General features: G+C 37.4%; 1 protein-coding gene across 4 annotated transcripts in view; it reads right to left on the bottom strand.

The window, feature by feature from the left end:
* Window positions 1-280: 280 nt before the first annotated feature.
* Window positions 281-17586, bottom strand: part of NEK7 (NIMA related kinase 7) — a 70252-nt gene continuing 52946 nt past the window's right edge. For 2 of the 4 annotated variants that reach the window (XM_042029921.1, XM_042029923.1), the window contains exons 9-10: window positions 14295-14408; window positions 281-8002 (exon numbers count right to left, since the gene is read on the bottom strand). In XM_042029921.1, the coding sequence (XP_041885855.1) occupies window positions 7892-8002; window positions 14295-14408 (225 nt within the window). In that variant the 3' untranslated portion in view covers window positions 281-7891. Of the gene's footprint in view, window positions 8003-14294; window positions 14409-15768; window positions 15795-17586 lie in introns of all 4 variants that reach the window. The other 2 variants (XR_006016385.1, XM_042029924.1) reach the window with 2 other exon arrangements.

Here is a 17586-nt window from a genome sequence, read left to right as displayed (position 1 = left end):
CTCAAATTTCAGTTTCCACCAACACTTGAGAGTTTAAAGTAGCAGTCCCATAACCAGCAGTCATCTGACAGCTGTTGGCTTCCTTCCCTTCCATCCCATCCCCAGTGATAAGCTCCCTTCCCCAAAGCAGGCTCTAGAGAACAGAAGCACTGAGTTATGTTCAGGATCCCAACTTCCCTGCTTCACCACAGTGGGCACAACTGTTATCTGCCAGGAAACAGCAGATTTGAAAGGTAACAATTGAGAAAATCCAGGCCATAAACACCACAAAACTTCTGTATCAAGTTTTACTGCCAAAAGTTTTATTTTACACTCGAGTTGCAAACGAATACGGTGTACACGTCATACAGGATGCAGAAGTACTACACGAACATATTTGTTAGCAACAACAAGTTCTCAAAAAATAAAACATCCTAACTTCTCTCTTTGTCCCAACACTTGACTTACCTTTTCTGCAATATAAAGAACATTTGAGGAGTGGCAGAAGAACAAAGAACGGCCTGTAACTTGTAACTGAGGAGTTTCTGACTGCACGCAAGGCAAACAAGGTTTACAGTGAGGCACTGGAGCAGGCTGCCCACAGAAGCGGCACAAGCGCCCTTCCCACGGGTTTCCTAAATCTTGCTGAAGCCCTAAGCCCTGCTCTGAACTCAGCACTGACCCTGCTCTCAGCAGGAAGGTGGACTAGAGACTTCTCTCAAGGTCCTTTCCAATCTGAATGATTATAAAATTTGCTTCAAGCACAATCAGCAGCCAAATCCAAACAAATCAGTGAATGCCTCCTGTTTTCCTCGCTCCCGACAGAAAAACAATACTCATCTTTAATGATCATCTTTACAACAGTCCAGCATGACTGAAATCAAAGAAACAAACAGCAAATTGAGAGTACAGAAGAACACCAACACCACAACAAAAGGCCTTTGTGTGATTTAAAATTCTTTTCATAACAGCAGATTTTTTTAAATTGTTCTTTACACATTTGCAATTACCTGCTGTATAGCAATACCAAATATATTTCTAGTCATTTTGAACTGGGAGATTTCCTGTCCACACTGAGAAAGTTTCTATTGGCCCTCGATACACTGGCAGTGCTGTATTCCCTGCAAGTGTCTCAGGGAAGCCAGAGAATGAGGGGCTGGGAGCTGGCAAAGAAGTAAGGAACCCCAAAACATCTGTTTTATCTTCCTGCTTGAGACCTCTTTCTATTGCTAGGGTTTAAATGAAAAGCAAGTGGAACTAGCAGGAAAGACTGAATGTACCTGTAATTTCATATTTTTAATTCCGTATGACAGAAAATTGCAATTAGACAAACGATGTAAGGCCTACACCCATCACAGAGGAAGCAGTAGAAGAACTAGCTGCATAATGTGATACAAACAAGCAACAAGGAATAAATATAAAACCTGAAAAGTACTAGAAATTTTTTTTGTGCCAGCAAACAACTGATCCTCTAAAACAAAATAATTACTCTGGTGCAAATAAAAAGTCAATAAATGTGTGTATAACCACACCAAATCCAACATTCAGCTCTACACCCCCCAGTTCCAAAACACCAAACTTCGCAGTTTTACAGAGATTTTTGTTTCTCCATCTCAACATAACTGAGGATAACTATGAACAGTCAAAGGTCAGACAATTTAACCAACAGTGAATCTCTGCAAACACACAACCTTCCACCTCTGAAAGCCTGCTGGAAGTGTGAAGTCAGATCATGCACCCACCACAGAGGCAGGCTTGGTTTGGCTTTGTATTAGGGCAGCATGGGTAGAGAAGCAGCAGAGTACTGAGCTCAGTCCTACACTGGAGAGTCTGGGTGGCACAGGAACAGAGGGAAGCATTGTGCCCAACACTGGGTCCAGCCAGGGAAGCTCTTAGTCACATTCTTATTTCAAGCAATAATTAAAAGCACTGAAATCAAGTTGCTATCATAAGAAAACAACCGTTAGCTGTACGTGCAGGAACAAGACAAGACAGTTACACACAGAAATACAAAGCAATTAAGGGAAACATCTCTTTATCTGAAATGACAGAAAACACAAGGCCCAAATTCAAGGACTTTTGAAGTACTTGGAGAAACAACCTATTCCAACTCTACAGTACTGACATAAGACCAGATTTGTGGGATTCAGGTCTCTTTAAAACACCAAACAAGTAGTAATTTCGTGGAGTTCCTTCTTCAGCACACAAAACAGTGAAAGCCCAATGACAGTTTAGTCCCGTCAGTTTTGGTACTTTGAAGGGAGAAAAGAAGTCAAAATGACACAGAGGTTAAATCAGTGAAGATAAAAGATAAGAAAGAACAGATAGTGAAGAGGGCTGGATTCTGGTACATCTAACTCTGAGACACTTGATACGCAGGCATGGGAGAAGTGTCAGAGATAGAAAGGTTGTGGCCTTGGAAAACAGGCAAGCAAAATTGTCACAGATGTTAGAAAATAGTCGAGAGGGAGTCAGAAATAAAAAATTATATCTTTGAATCTGAACAGGTCTGAGGCTGGCTGGATACTAAAGGAATAATCTGGAGATAGAACCATGGGAGAACTGGACTAGGGGGGAGAAGCACTGGATTTTTGGGGCATTGAAATAAAGTGTAACATAAAAAAATCCAAAAACAAACTGGCAAGAGGGTGTTCAGGAAAATGAAATTAGATGAGAGGGAGGAAAAAAGGGCAAAGTACTAAAAACCAGAAACAGTGAGGATGATGGGTGCCACCCCCTTAAAGACAGATGAAAGAGAAACTTGGTTGCTAGTGAAGGAAGAAGTAATTCAAGGAAAAGAATGAGGCATAAAAGATACAGAAATAAAAATGGAAAAATGTGTATAGTTAAGGGACAGAAAAGTGCAGTTCAGAAACAGATCCTGAGAATAAAAAACAACTTTGAAGAGGATCTTGTCAGGCAAAAAAATCAGGATTGAAGATTTTGTATCAAGAATGAATGGAGAACTAAAATGAACAGCAAATCTTCAAGCAAGCTCAACAAGGAAAAAAAAAAGGTGAGATAAAAGTGGTTAAAAAGTCCATTTGGGAAGAGGACTAAAGCAGGTAAGGCAAAGCTGAATCTGAAGCTGTGTTGTGCTGACACACTCTTCAGACATTCAGAAAGGCTGGAATGGAAATTAAGAAATTACAAGAGAATATGTCTGAAGGGAGGAATGGAGACAGGGCAATGTGAGAAGCAACCAAAGAAACCATGTACAGAGAAGCAGACAGATAAAAATAGAGACCAGTGAGTCAAAAGAAGTGAGGCCAGTGAAGGAAGGAGGCAGCGGTGAAGATGAGGGAGTCAAAAAGGTTAATAGACTGGAGATCCCAAAAGGAGTGAGTGACAGGGTAGAGGAGAGAGAAAGACAGATAAGCTGAAACAGAGCAGGTAGTGATCAGAGAAAGGGAATTTAGAAATGAGAGATAATAAAGTGAACAGTATTTAGTAAAGACAAGGTCATGGGAATGATTGAAGCAGTGAGAAAATCCGTCTAAAATGAGAAATAGCAGGCATTGGGCTGGAAAAACAGAATGAAGAACAATGGAGTTAAGTACTGATCAGGGGAGAAGAACTGGGCTTGCCCATGGGGAGGGATAAAATTTGAGAAGACAAAAATGGGTTGATTTTAGCAAAGTCACAAAGAAAGATGCAAACTAATGACCACTAGGAAAACTAGACACAGAGGACTTCAAATCAGGAAGAGGGTAGGGCTAACAACAGGACTGACAAGGCAGAAGCAGAAAACAGCAGTCACAGAACTTTAGCAGTGAATAGGAATGGAAAACACTTTTTTAAAAGCACCAGAGAAGGGCATAAAGGTTCAGAGAACAGAATAAAGTTTGAAAAACAACCCTAAACATCTATAGTTCAGTCATGTTCAGAAACATAAGTAGCACCCCACGAGGCAGGGTTGGCACCTCTATTTCCCTCCTTGCCAGAAAGATTTACTCATCCAGACCAAGCCAGAGACCAGAAATTCGTAAGACCAACACTGACACTGGTTAGATAATGTGGGGATACAGCTGAGTAGGGAAAATGTTGACTGTTGAAGTAGATAAAGACTATTAAACACTACTAAAACTTATGGAAAAACAGTGATTTGACCTCTGCCATCCAGACCTTTATGTCTTCACAAAACAAGACCTGAAGGCCTTCACTGACTCTCCCTCACATCACCTCCTGTTCCTACCAGCTCACACAGCCAATGCAGCATTCACCAGCATTCCAAGTCAGCTGTTAAGATTCTCACCACTCTGCATAATAGCAAAGAGAAGAGATTAAGCAAACAGATTGCTTCAAACAAACATCACTGCGATTTTGGGTCCCATTCAGAGGTATCTGAGAACCACTGGCATAAAAGTTCTTCTCCATTTCCAAGCCTCTGTCAAGAATTTCACTCTACGGCTTTCTTAATCATGAGCATGAATAAAACACCAGCCTTCTCAGACACTTCTAATACTGCATTTCATCTTCTGCTATACTGGCATGTTTTTAAAGTTTCTGCTCATTACAAAAAGACAACACACTTCTATTGCCTGCTCATACATTTGGGAGCTGGATCATTAGGAGTGCAACAGAACAGGGAAAAAACCCACATTATTCCCTGCTACCAAACCAGTGACATGCAGAGAGTACAACAAGTGAGCTGAGCACATCATTTCTATCTGCCCTACTGATTGCTGTTTATTCGTGTGTGTAGATGTGGTTCACTCAAAATTACTGAAATTACAGAAGAACCAGCCTAAATATAAACAAGAGCTCACAGGACCGGGGCCATAATGGGAGCTCTTTGTTATTTTTATGCTTTATCACATCTTCTCATATGGCTTGAAAATAATTTTAAATTTAGTTTTAAATCTTAGTTTAAAACACACAATGTATTGGATGTAGTATTTTAGATAATTCTTTAATAAATAATGCAAAAATAATTTTTTTTTAATGTACTGTCTTTTGTTACAGTCAAGAAATCTCACCTAGAATCAACTACTGGAAGCAGTAAGTTGTCCACAAGATAGGTAGCATCTATTGTAATATATCTCTCTCTCTCTAAAAAGGAAAAGTTTGAAAAAATATCATAGATGCAATATAATTTTTACATTATATTTAATATCTGTATGTTTTATTTCTACTGGACTACTGAACAGCAGGGGAGCTTTCAAGACAAAGGAGGTTTTATGCAATGTAAAGCACAAAGTTCACTCCTGACTCAAGTTAATACTGGAGCATTACTGAAATAAAAGGAGGAGCCATTTGGGTACATTTGGGGTAGAAATGTAACATGTTCTCTTTAAAGCAAATAAACACAAAATGCCGTAGCTTAAAACAAATAGTGCTAAATGTCATCATCAACATAGGAAAAATTGAATGGTGGTTTATAAAGAAAATATTTTATAAGCACATAGCATACACTGGAGTGTTATAACAGACTTACCATTTTTGTATGTTACCAGGTACTTTACTTTAGGGAGAGATTCTACAATCCCCACATATGTACGCAAATTCTATTAACCCACATTGGCTTTTTAATTACAGAGTTTGGTACCAGAGTTATCTGCACCATTCATTCCACAGATTTTAAATCAGGAACCACTGTTTCTTTTTCTCAGCACAAGATTTAATCATAAATACTAAAAAAACCCTCACACTGCTAAAAAAACTTAAACGCTTAAGTATGCTCAGTTGCTAACTCTTAACTCATGATTCTTTTACTCAACATTCCCTTCCAGGGGAGGGATTTCTAGCAGCAGTTTCTTTCAGAAAACATTCAATACTTTATGCATAATATTAGATACAAACAGCCTGCATGGGGTTTGTGGGGGTGTTTCAGTGATTTTTAAATGTTCCAGCACATTTCAGAAAAAAAATTGAGTACTTGTGCATATTTAGAGCTAATTCTGGCAGTCAAGCAAATATTGTGCTGCCTTTTCCAATACAAAAATTTCATTCTATGACATATGAAACATTTTTATAGAATATAACAATCATGTTTTAAATTATATAACCATTTAATAAATGAAAACAAATCTATGGAGGTTGCTAAACACAAACCAAAGTTTCTCAAATACTTCTTTCCAACAAATTGTTCCACTGAAGTCCTATAAGATTAAGTGCACACAGAAGTGGGAAGGAAAACTACGGTTTCATAGAATTTGTCCTACAGGATCTGGAAGCAAAAATTTAAAAAATATGTATTAAGATAAGCTGGTGATCTGGCACATACACCATTTAGAAACTCCCATTTTTTTACCAAACACAATTTTCGTAGTATTTGTAGTTCTAAAAAATACAAAACTGAAAACAACCCTGACCTGCCTTGAACACAAACTCCACAGATGGATTTTTACTCTTTGAGACTTATATCAAATAAAAATTACAGCTGCACAGAAAAACAAACAAGCAAAAAAAAAAAAAATCTGAGCATGCAGGGATGTGACTGCATCTAGAACCTATATGTGTATGTACATACTGCTGCTTTTATTTCAACTAACTTTTTACTCACATAAAGAAAAAGACTTAACTGACAGTAACAGCTCCTTAGCTACTATCACTGATAATAATTACGTTTTGACAGTTCTGTAAAAAAAGTTCAGTCTTGAAACTCAAGAAATTTCATTTCACTCTCCATTTTTACCACATTTAAAAACAAGACACATTCCTTCCTTAACAATGAAAATATTATATAAGCATATCCCAAAAGGCACTAAGGTATAACAAAAATATTCAGCATTTCCTTTTCAACTAATAAAGTATCTGTAAGACAGTTTGCGTATATTAATTATTTCCCAAATTAAGGCGTGGCAACTTTCTCTTAAACATAAAAGCCATAATTTACTTCTGCTAAATATAAAACTAAGTCTCAGGATACAGAATACAAAAATCGTATCTTTACGTAGAATACAATCTGTGTTATACTAGACTATTATATCTTTACCAAAAGATTTCTGTATTTAGAAAAAAAAATTAAAATTTAAATATACTGTAAGGTCACTCAAATTATTTTAAACACAAAAATCTACAAACAGTGACATATACACAAACAGTTGGGAAGTTGTAACTTAAAGCTCACATCTTTTAATCAGACCTGCTCAAATGACAGCCTCAAAAGAACCTATTTGCTACAAGAAGCATCTGCATGGTTTTAAGACTGAACTATGCAGACTCCCATTGCCCCAGGGCAGTGCTGCACAAGTCTATTGAAAACTACCCGATTGCTGAATCAACACCTTAAATTTTCCCAGAAAACCTCCAGCAAATGTTTTATGTGTATTATGAGAGAATAACAAAACAAAAAGGGATGTTACAAAAATTTAATCATGACAATTTTTCCTGAAACTATTTTTCCACTGCATTTGGCAAGCAGAGAACTAATTCTATCACTTGTCTACTCTTACAGCAGGAACTGCGAACTACGATTCAATATAAAATACAATAAGCTCCTGTAATAATTATGTTCCTTTTGGAAGAAAGATTAAAATAAACTGTGCTGATTCATACTTTCCATAAATTACTAAAAAGGTGAGAGATCCAGACATTTTGCTTCTTGATAACAAGCCTAATATCTGTATCATGTGCAAAAGTGCAACTGTGTTTTAGAACTGAGGCCCAACTGAATACAATTTTGTTATTACAGAAGTATACTTGAACCCACTAACATGGAAACAGCAGTTCATGGCATCTTAAAATTAAGCTTTACATACTTAAACCTGTTGTACAACTGCAAGTTAGTAAAAAATACAAAACCCAGGAATAAACAGAAAACAACAAAGCTTGTATATAGATTGGTTTACAATTCAAAGCACAACAGTAGGCTTCAAATAATTACATTTGTGTACCACACACGGAGAGGTGGGATGATTTATTTAAAGCACTTGGTTGTTGCTGCTCCTTGCTCCGGCTCTGAGGCTGCTTAGCTGCTGGCAGTGTGTGCGTGCATACGTTTCGCTACATCGTACACGTAGGTGATGTCTGGGCGCTTCTCCGGATCCGGGTTGATGCACATATTAACTAATTGTCGCAGCTAGGAGAGGGAGAGAACATGACAGGAGCGTTGGCCTTCTTACAAGCAGGATTTGTGCATTATCAAATTCAAATTAATACAACGGGCAAAAATTAGCCAAACAGCGACTCTGCACAAGCACACAGGCAGCCCTCCCTCTCTGCTCACACACTGCACGCAGCTCTATGCAAACACATATGCAACACACTCCCCTCATTTCTACATTTTGCACTGCTGTCCAGAACAACTGATGAGCAAGTTCAAGTTCTAATCCTTTCAACATACAACTTTAGACATGCATTTAGTCCAATCCCACATAATTTATAGACACTTCCCCCAGTTTCTGGAGAGCTGTGCCTGCAAAGCCCAGAAGACTGAAAGGAGCACGGAGCGAAGGTAAACGAGGGCTGCTTTGCTCATTCAGTCCCGATACAGGAGTTAGCCAGCAATAAATGGCATTTCTGCCTGACAGGTGCCAAGAAACAAAAGGCAGTGGTGCTCCATCTAACACACAGTTAACCCCCAGAACCTCCTGCTGCCAGGAGCTACCAATACACACATATTCATTCAGCCACGGAACAAATTAAACCCACTGAGGGCTATCTGTTATAAGGACTCCACCCTTGAGGAAATATCTGAAATTAAAACTGGAAGCTGGGAAAGTATTTTGGGGGAGTACCACATTGTGCTGGCCCTGTTACTCCACTTGTCCACTGCTGAGGACATGATACTGGAATAAATAAGCTTTGGCCTACATCCCAATATGTTAGGATTAGATTGTTTGTAGTGTTCTTTATGTAAAGAAGCACATAATTAACAAATATGCTCACAAAAGCCTCTACCTGGTAAAAACCAATCACTATGACCAGAAAACCCCATGTTTCCAGAAACACCATAACCTACTGGATGTTCTTAATGCACATATTCAGCATCAACAACAAAGAGCTTCCACATCACCTGGATACTTTTCTTTGCCTTCACAAACTGACAGACAGTTGCAGGCTTTTCTCCTTCCACTGATATGCCTAAGAATTTATGACATTAGAACTTAATATATTGTATGGATAACCTTCTGATAGGGCATCTATTTTAAATTGTGTGCATCTCCTAAGCATTTTTCAATGTGGAACATACCTCTTTCATACCAACTTACTAAAACGTTTACAATGCTTTGCAAAAACAACCAACTCTGAAGATCTTCCAAAGTAGCTTTGCCAAATCCTCCTGGACCTCCTTATAGCACTGGGGACAGGTGAGGAGGGAGGGGGAGGACACTCCAACAAACACATTGTGATCCAGTCTTCTATGGCAATATATCAAATTTGGTTTTGTCTCCCAGCCAGTACTACTAGGTAGGATTATTGAAAAGAATCTGTCATTATTGCAACTAACACAGAACGACCTCATCATCCTCATTATTCAAAAGTAACATAGGCTGCCTCTTCAAACCTGCCATCGGAGAGATTCCTTCCTGCTTTTTATAAAAAGAACAAGAAGGATTTTAAATTATAATTATACTCCTTTCACTTTTCAGAAGATTAATTTAAATGCATGGGAATAAGACTTCCTGAAGTTAAAGAAGAAGCCCTGCATACCACTATATAAAGCTTTGTCCATTCGCCCTTGCAGATAAAACTGTACATGACGTACAGATTTTTTGTACTAAACAATATAAAAAACAATGCCATTAGACATCCCATTTTAAAGCAAGAAAAGCTCAATATTTAAAAGTGAGATAATTCTGAAGATAGTGGTCAGATTGCTGGATTGAAAAGAAACACATTAAATCAAAATAATCTGTACCAGACTTGCTATTTGAATCTTAAATACATTAAGTATATTCTGACTAATGGAGTTATAAAAGCCATCATATTGCTTCTGGCAGTCAATAAATAAAATACAATGCCAGTGACAATAAAAACTATTAGCCTGCAATAAATCCCAAACATTTGAAGAATAGAATGCTGGAAATCATTAGCTACTGTAAGAAATAATAATTGCCAGCATGTAATACAAACATGCAAGCAAAACAATCGCCTGCAGAAGAAACAGGTGGGACACAGGGGAAGCAGGAGGCACAGGATAAGCAGAGATGAGCAGCTTGCCATGCAACACTTCAAACAGCCTGCACAGAAAACAGGGAAGACTGAAGAACATCCAACACCATCAAGCCTGAAATTACAGTCAAATAAGCAAACATTTTGTGAAGAGAATACAGGTGTAATTTATCTGCAAAATACATCTAATCCTGAATGTGTACATTTATCTTTCTCTGTGAAGACTTCCATCTGTTCAACAGAACTGCATACAGTGAATAGTCTTCATAAAGGACCTTGAAGGGTTGAAATCTACAAAGTCAGCATCAGAGGGGAAGCAAGAGTATTCTTTCTCCTTTTTTTACTAGCTGTTTATCAATACTTTACTGTTTGTAGAGCAGCAGAAACAGATCTTCAAGAAATTGACCTGTGAAGCACTTGAGAAGCCTTGTCACAGACCTCTTTAAATGGTGGTCACTGCAGTTACTGCAGTATCTCTGTGCCCTTCCTTCCTTGGCAGGTGCAGAATCTCACAGGTAAGGCAGGAACGCTGAGCTGACTATGCCTGGGACACTACACAACAATAGTGCAGATTGCTGAGTAATTTCAAAATTGCTGCACTCTCTTGAGCCTTGTAACTGAACAGCAAACCCTTGGAAGAAGGTGAACTGATTCTGCTAAACAGGATTAAAAGTTACACGGGAAGACATTCTTTCAGGACTGAAACTGGGAGGGACCACACTGGAAGCTAATACTTGGTGATAGCACTAATCCTTTACTCCTACAGGAATATTCATTTCAATAAACCTGAAATCCATCTGTCAGCCCCTCTAGTACCAATAAAATTTCCAGTGTATCAGAAAAGCTCACCAGTGTCACGGGAAGAGGCACTGGGATTCTAAAATCAGACTATCATTAGAGATAGAAATAATTTTTTACTACCTGGCACAGACTGGCCAAGAGGCAGAGCAGACTCATGACTGAGCCAGAGGGACCTCCTGTTGCATCCCCAAGCTGCAAACTTCTTTGTCTGCTCATTGTTCTTAACCTCCTCTGTGCACTTAGCACAGTGACTGTCTTTAGCCTGGAGCTTAGCCTGACACTGGAGCAGTGGGACATACTTCCTTTAGCATTAGCAGGTTTTTCAGCTATGAAATAAATAATTATCACTCAAGTCAGGAGGAGGGGGGAAAGACAGAAATATTACAGGCAAGTGCTTTGCATTGTTAGCCAGCTGAAACAGAGAAATTTTCATATAGGGAATTTTGGATAAAAAAAACCACCCACAAAACCATTCTTAGTCTGAATAGAAGACCTTCTTGAAGCCTTTTCTGAGTGCTTTTCTCAAGACCTGCTGGCAACTAACACTACCACTGTGGACCTGCTGGCTCCTTCTGCTTTCACATCTGGGTTGGAGGTTGGCAATGGACTTTAGAAGAAATGCACCTCAATCAAAGGGAAGATTTTAAAACTTCATCATGAAAGCAATGTGATACTGCTATTAGCTGACATGATTTTAAGAGTATTGATTGGAGGTGGCAAGAGAGCCCCAGCTTTGAATTCCCTAAAGCAGAACAGCTTTCAGTAAATGCTGAGTACTCACTCTGAATACCAGATGTTTTTAAGGGATATTAAAAAATTGAGATATCCACAGTTACCAAGCATTTGAAAATCTTGGCTCTTGTCTACCACTGAAGCAATAGTTTGTGAAAATGCATCTCAGATTATTAGAATTTCTAATCAAAGGTTTTTAAAAATATTACCCATCTGTCCATCTAAAGGTGCATCTTTGTCACACTGTTCTCTGATGACAAAGATGTGACACAATTACTAACATGTTACTGCTACAGAGGTTTCAAAACTTAGAAAAAATGTCACAACTTAAAACTCACTAAAATTTACTTAAAAAATTTTCTTGAAAAAGTACTTGTCTTGTAATTCATAATGAAAGTACTTACACTCCTATATTAGAGGATGCACAGAGCAACACTCCGTGAAGTTTTTGTTTCAGAAAATTCTTTTTCATAAAAAATGAAGTGGGTTTTACTCTTCAGTGAGCCCTGATCTTTACTGCTCACTGAGTGTCCTTCTGACCTGGTTAAAGGTTTGACATCTATATTTCCAGTACAGGTGAAACATTTAGGACAGTATCCTAATATGACAGATAACACTTGTTTCTCTTTTTTACAGTTCATGCCAGCACAGTATTTTTTCATACAAGCTAAAAATGGTCAATGTATGTGTTCCACGTACCTTAGTGAAGACACAAGTCTTCAGAGCAGAACATAAAAAATATTCCCATTACAGTTTCCATAACTGATGGCTTCTTTTAAGAAACTGTTTTCTTACCTATCTTAACACCTATAATAGCTCTGATTCTCTCATTATCTTTAAAATAACTTACATGTATTTTGCAGATAACTGGCTTATCCAAGGTGCAGAAGTACATGTCTGCTTTGAAATAAATAGGAAGTAACACGTTGTGGTTTGCATGTGGTTTGCAAAACAAAAAACCTATACAGATATAAGGAAAAGCTGGAATGTCTCTCCCCACCCAAACTCTAAGACCTTCTATCTGGGCCAGACTTTGATATTTGCCCCTTGGCTGGGAATCCACATCTCCAACTTCACACTTAGCTGCAGCGAAGTAGCCCTGCAGGCAGGCCAACTTCAACGAACCACTAGTGGTATCATCATTAAAATCCTGCTGAAGGTCACCATGGAAACCGCCTGCTGAGGCTTCGCTGCTGCATTCGGCATCTCCTAATCAGCTACCATGTGAAATGCAAATTCAGACAGTCTGAAAATTAGTCAAGAAGAATAGAGGATGAGGATGCAGATATGTGAAATATTCATGCGCTTCATGGAAAAAGGAAGACAGCATGAATGACACAACAAAGAACGGCCCCTGACATTCTCGCTATCATTTTGCATTATTGTTCACACCCTACTGTATTTCTAGGCCTCCAGTTCTGAAGCTGGTTATATGAACTGCCATATTTAGAGTCTACAATAAATAATAATTAAAAATGGCCAAGGTAAAATGACTAATCAGCAAACCCACAAAAGAGGTACAGTGTATAAATTACACAATAGATCATTATTTCAGCCTTTGTAATGTCACCGCATTATCTTTTTAAGTCCAGTTTGTTTCATAAAAGGGGAAAAATTGTCACTTTAAATACAAAACAAAACACTGAGCAGTAATCTTTTATTAATAGTCCAATCACTGTCTTTGGATGCAAGAAAATTTAAGGTTCAGAATTACAACCCCTAGTCTATAAATGAAATTGTATAATGTTTTATGTTTATTAGAAGTATTTCAGTGCTTGTATTTATTTGCGTTTTCAAAGTAATCTTTAATTCATGTAGTCTGAATTCAATTAGAATTGGTTACTAATACCTGTTCTTTGGTTTACAGCTTCTATCAGTTAGCCCTGTTCTTCTCAAAGTGGGAAAGTATTTCAAAACTGGCATCTCAGAACATTAACAAGCAAGCATTTCTATTTTCTCATTCTGTTACACTAAGAAAAGTATTTATTTTGTTTAGTTTCTTTTCATTTTAGACCTCATAAAAGCAAGTACTCCCCCTTAAATGCACTAATGACAGTAAGAACCGTTAGCTCTCTGCTTAAAACAAACACTGCTGCGACATGCAGGAGTATATTGTTCATATTCAATTATATTATGTCTCTAAATTATTATTATTGTTATATTATTTCTCTGAAATTTACTCTTAGTCTTGTCAAGAACCACTCCTTCTTGCAAAAGAACTGCTGTTCAATTGTACTGAACAGCACATCCCAGTTTTATAATGTAGACAAATGGGAACTGAACAATTCATTTTTACTACTGAGTTACATTATATCTGTTTTAATGCAGGCCCCTAGAGGAACAGGCCAGAGCACTAATTTACTGAGCAACATAAACTTGTATAGTTGTGCTTTTAGAAAAACACACTACAGATGTAAGACTCTATCCCATCCTGGCATGTGGAACATATATCATTGTGCATTCTGGGAAAGCATTTTGTCATACTTGCAAGGAAGCTCAATGAAATTGAGAATCTAACAGTATGACGTTTCCATCATTAATACCCTCAAATATAGATCATGAGAGACTTGTTTTGACAGGAACATTTGAGTAAGTTCAACAAGCAAACACTTATAGGCATAATCTGCAAATAACATAAAATCACACAAGTTCATTTACTTCCCTGGAAGCGTGCCAGCTTACATAAACTGGGGATCCAGCCCATGAAAAGGAAAATTACTTACTTCCTCTGAATAGTGATCTGAAGGGAGAGGTGGGTAGTCACACTGTTCTATCTTCTTGCACAGGGAGTACAAGTTCATTTTATCACCATAAAAGGGACTCTGCAGTGCAGCCATCTGTTTAAGAAAATGTACAGTTTTCTTTTGCGTCTTTAAGTAAAGCTATTTTGTCACAAAATCTGTAATACTAACAAATCAAAAGTGATTCTTAGTGACTCTCAATGCTCTGCTTAGAGGGAGCTTTGCAGTGCTAATAACAAGAAGTTCCAAAACTATTCTCGTAACCACTGTATGTACTTGTTCTATGTCATACAACCATAGCTGCCACAATCCTTACATTGCAATATCTGAATTGCACACCTTTAGGGTTGTATTAATAGACTATGAGGGGAAATTCAGTAGTTTACAATATTGCTGAGTGTGGAGGGTCCTTGCACCACAAGGGAAGCCAAAAAAAATCCAAAACTGTAGTTTTCCTCTGAAGACCTTTTGGAAGAAAACATGTAACTTATAGGAAAACATTATCTAACCTAAAGCAAGGCATTGTGTAGATAACATTAGATAATAGTAGCAGATTTTGTAACCTTCCACAGCCGTGACAATAGACTTCAATATAGTTGGGGGTTCTGAAAGCAAGAAAAAGCTATCATCTATACTTCCAGAATCTCAGACCCAAAAACTTCGTAATTCAGGATGTTATTCAAAAATACTTAAAAAAAAAAAAAAATCCCCACACTTCCATCACAAGCACAGAACTGGCACCTATGTCTATAATCTACAATTACAATACAAAACCAAAAAAAATCTGTTGCAGAGCACTTATATAATTGATTAGCTTAAAACCAACATTAATAAATCTACCCTTTATTTCCAGACAATATTACAACTTCCCATTTAAGGCAGAAATAAATATAATGGCTAGCTGGATTAGAAACTTTAAAATTCATTTAAAATCTCTCCATTCTGTTCAAAGCCTATGAAGTCTTTTAACTGCAGCAGCACGAATGCTGCTCTGAGTGTGGAGCTGCCCCAAAGTCAGTCACCCTTTTCTACATGTGCTAATAAGTTTGATTTTGGAAGGACAATGTGTACATTCCCCAGACAGGCAGAGTGTGTGTGAAACACGCTAGTCCATGCTGTGCTACTCAGTGAGCTTCAGCAGGGACAGGACAAGCTGAAAATGGCTCTCATCTGTCTTGTGGTCTTCCAGATAGCAGCTTAACTCTTTCATGTCTAAGCATCAATATCACTGGGGGAAATGTATGAAAAAAATTACCAAAATACCCTTACATTTATTTTATGTATCATTAACTTGCTCTCAAATGGTTCAGTACTTTTTCATATTACCTTCAAGTAAGAATAAAAAATTTTCAAGCTCCCAAAACAAATATGATGCTACAGTTCCATCCTACACTCCTCCCAATCTGTACTGCTAAAATAATGTTAATTTTTGTATTTACGTGGCATTGTCTCTTACCTTAAAAAGAATGTTAAAAATGCAAGCTAAAGACCAAAAAAAGGAAAGAAGGGAAAAAAAAAAAAGAAAAATCAACTGCAGGGTCTGTATGCAGGCAGAAATTCTAAATAAATGCACAGATACTCATTTCCGTACTCTAGGTGTTCATTAAAAAGTACTTTTGTTTGAATGCTACCGAGTGTTAAAAAAATTCTGAATGTCCCCTAAGGAGTTAAAACAGGAATACTATATTTTCATGCATCTCCTGCTTTGACAGATGAAAAATGTCAACTGTCCTGTTTTTATTTTCAAGCTTTTGCACTATTCATCTGGTTCATTAGTGCATCTCGCTGCTGCCCCTGACAGCTGCTCGCCCTCTCCTCCCAGCAGCTGAATTTTTCAGGCTAATTTGATCCTCCACACTGAGACGATCGCTAGAATGATTGACTTGCTCCCTGACCTCCAGGGTCTGACTTTGCTGATTAGTATTCTGGGGGTGTCTGAGGGACGAAAGCCCACTGTCTGTCTTCAGGGCTGGTGGCAGCTCGCTCTCTCTCTTTTTTTTTCCCTTTCTTTTTTTTTTTTTTTTTTTTTTTGAACTGTAAGCCACCAACCTACAACCCTGTAAGGATGCAATTGCTACGCTGAACAATAAAAGGAAATGTGTAAGACCTACTTTTCCATGTAAAGGTCCATGTAGCAAAAGCACAGCATCTTGATTTTAATTAGTAAAGTCTACTTTGTTGCATATCAATTAAAACTCCACTGGTAGTGTTTTTGAGGTTTCAGAAATACCTGGGGCTCTAAAAAATTCAGACTTTAAAACATGCTTCTGCAAAATCTTACTGGCCACACAGTTAGCATTGAATAGCAGACTGTAATATGCAGTAGAAATAATAATTTTTTAAAATAACATACATTACAGCAAGTTAGTTAAAACTTAAATTAAACCATAACTGAAGAGTTTAGAGGCAATTAAGCATTTACTGAGATGTGATCAACTTGCCACAGCTTTTCTCCAATTAAGCTGGAGACAATCCAGAGTACATATGAACACACATCACCATGAAATCAACGTAATAAAATATGCTAAAATGCAGGCAATAGACAAATAACAGAAAGACACCCAGCACAAAACTGCACAGATGAAAAAAAATACCATTCATTAGTCCACCCAAGTCTTAAAGAACATTAAGTAACCACTTTCAAATAATTAAGAAAAAATAGTAATAGTAAGAAAAATGCTGAGCGTGTATTTTGAATTTGCTATACCTGAAATTTCAAAATTACAGATTAACGCTGAAGATAAACTTCCAAAACAAAAAAACCCACCACAAACACCTGGTACGTTGCAGAATCAACTAAAAGCACTTCTAAAAAAATTAGAAGCTACAGTTGAAGACAGTGCCACATTTTGTAGCTATATAATATATATATCAACAGCAAGGGTCCTAATAATTATTTTATTCTTGCAATAAGGAAAACAAACATTACTCCATATCAACTTAAATAGCATCCTGGTAAAACCTCTAAAATAAATCAAAGGAGAATGGTATTTCATGATGCTGAGGTGATCAGTGGAACTGAGGTATTTAGATATTTTGGAGTTATCTACCACATCAAAGAAAAATGTAATAGTCACATAGGTGCTTAATATACTCTACCAGCATTAACACAGCAAGCTTAAAAAAAAAAATCTTTGGACAAGTACTACTGATTTATATTCAGCAATTTAATTTCACATAACATAAAAGAAAAACTAGCCTTAAACCATGGGGATTTTATATAATGGTAATTCAAAGGTTTTATTTGTTTGTTTCCAGATTTAAAAAATCCTCA

The sequence above is a fragment of the Corvus kubaryi genome, unplaced genomic scaffold (genome assembly GCF_017639235.1).
Source record: "Corvus kubaryi isolate FWS band 111438036 unplaced genomic scaffold, C.kubaryi_AGA036_p1.0 37334, whole genome shotgun sequence".
Lineage (NCBI taxonomy): Eukaryota > Metazoa > Chordata > Aves > Passeriformes > Corvidae > Corvus > Corvus kubaryi.
The sequence above is the reverse complement of the archived record's forward strand: the minus strand, read 5'-3'. Positions and strand labels throughout refer to the sequence as shown.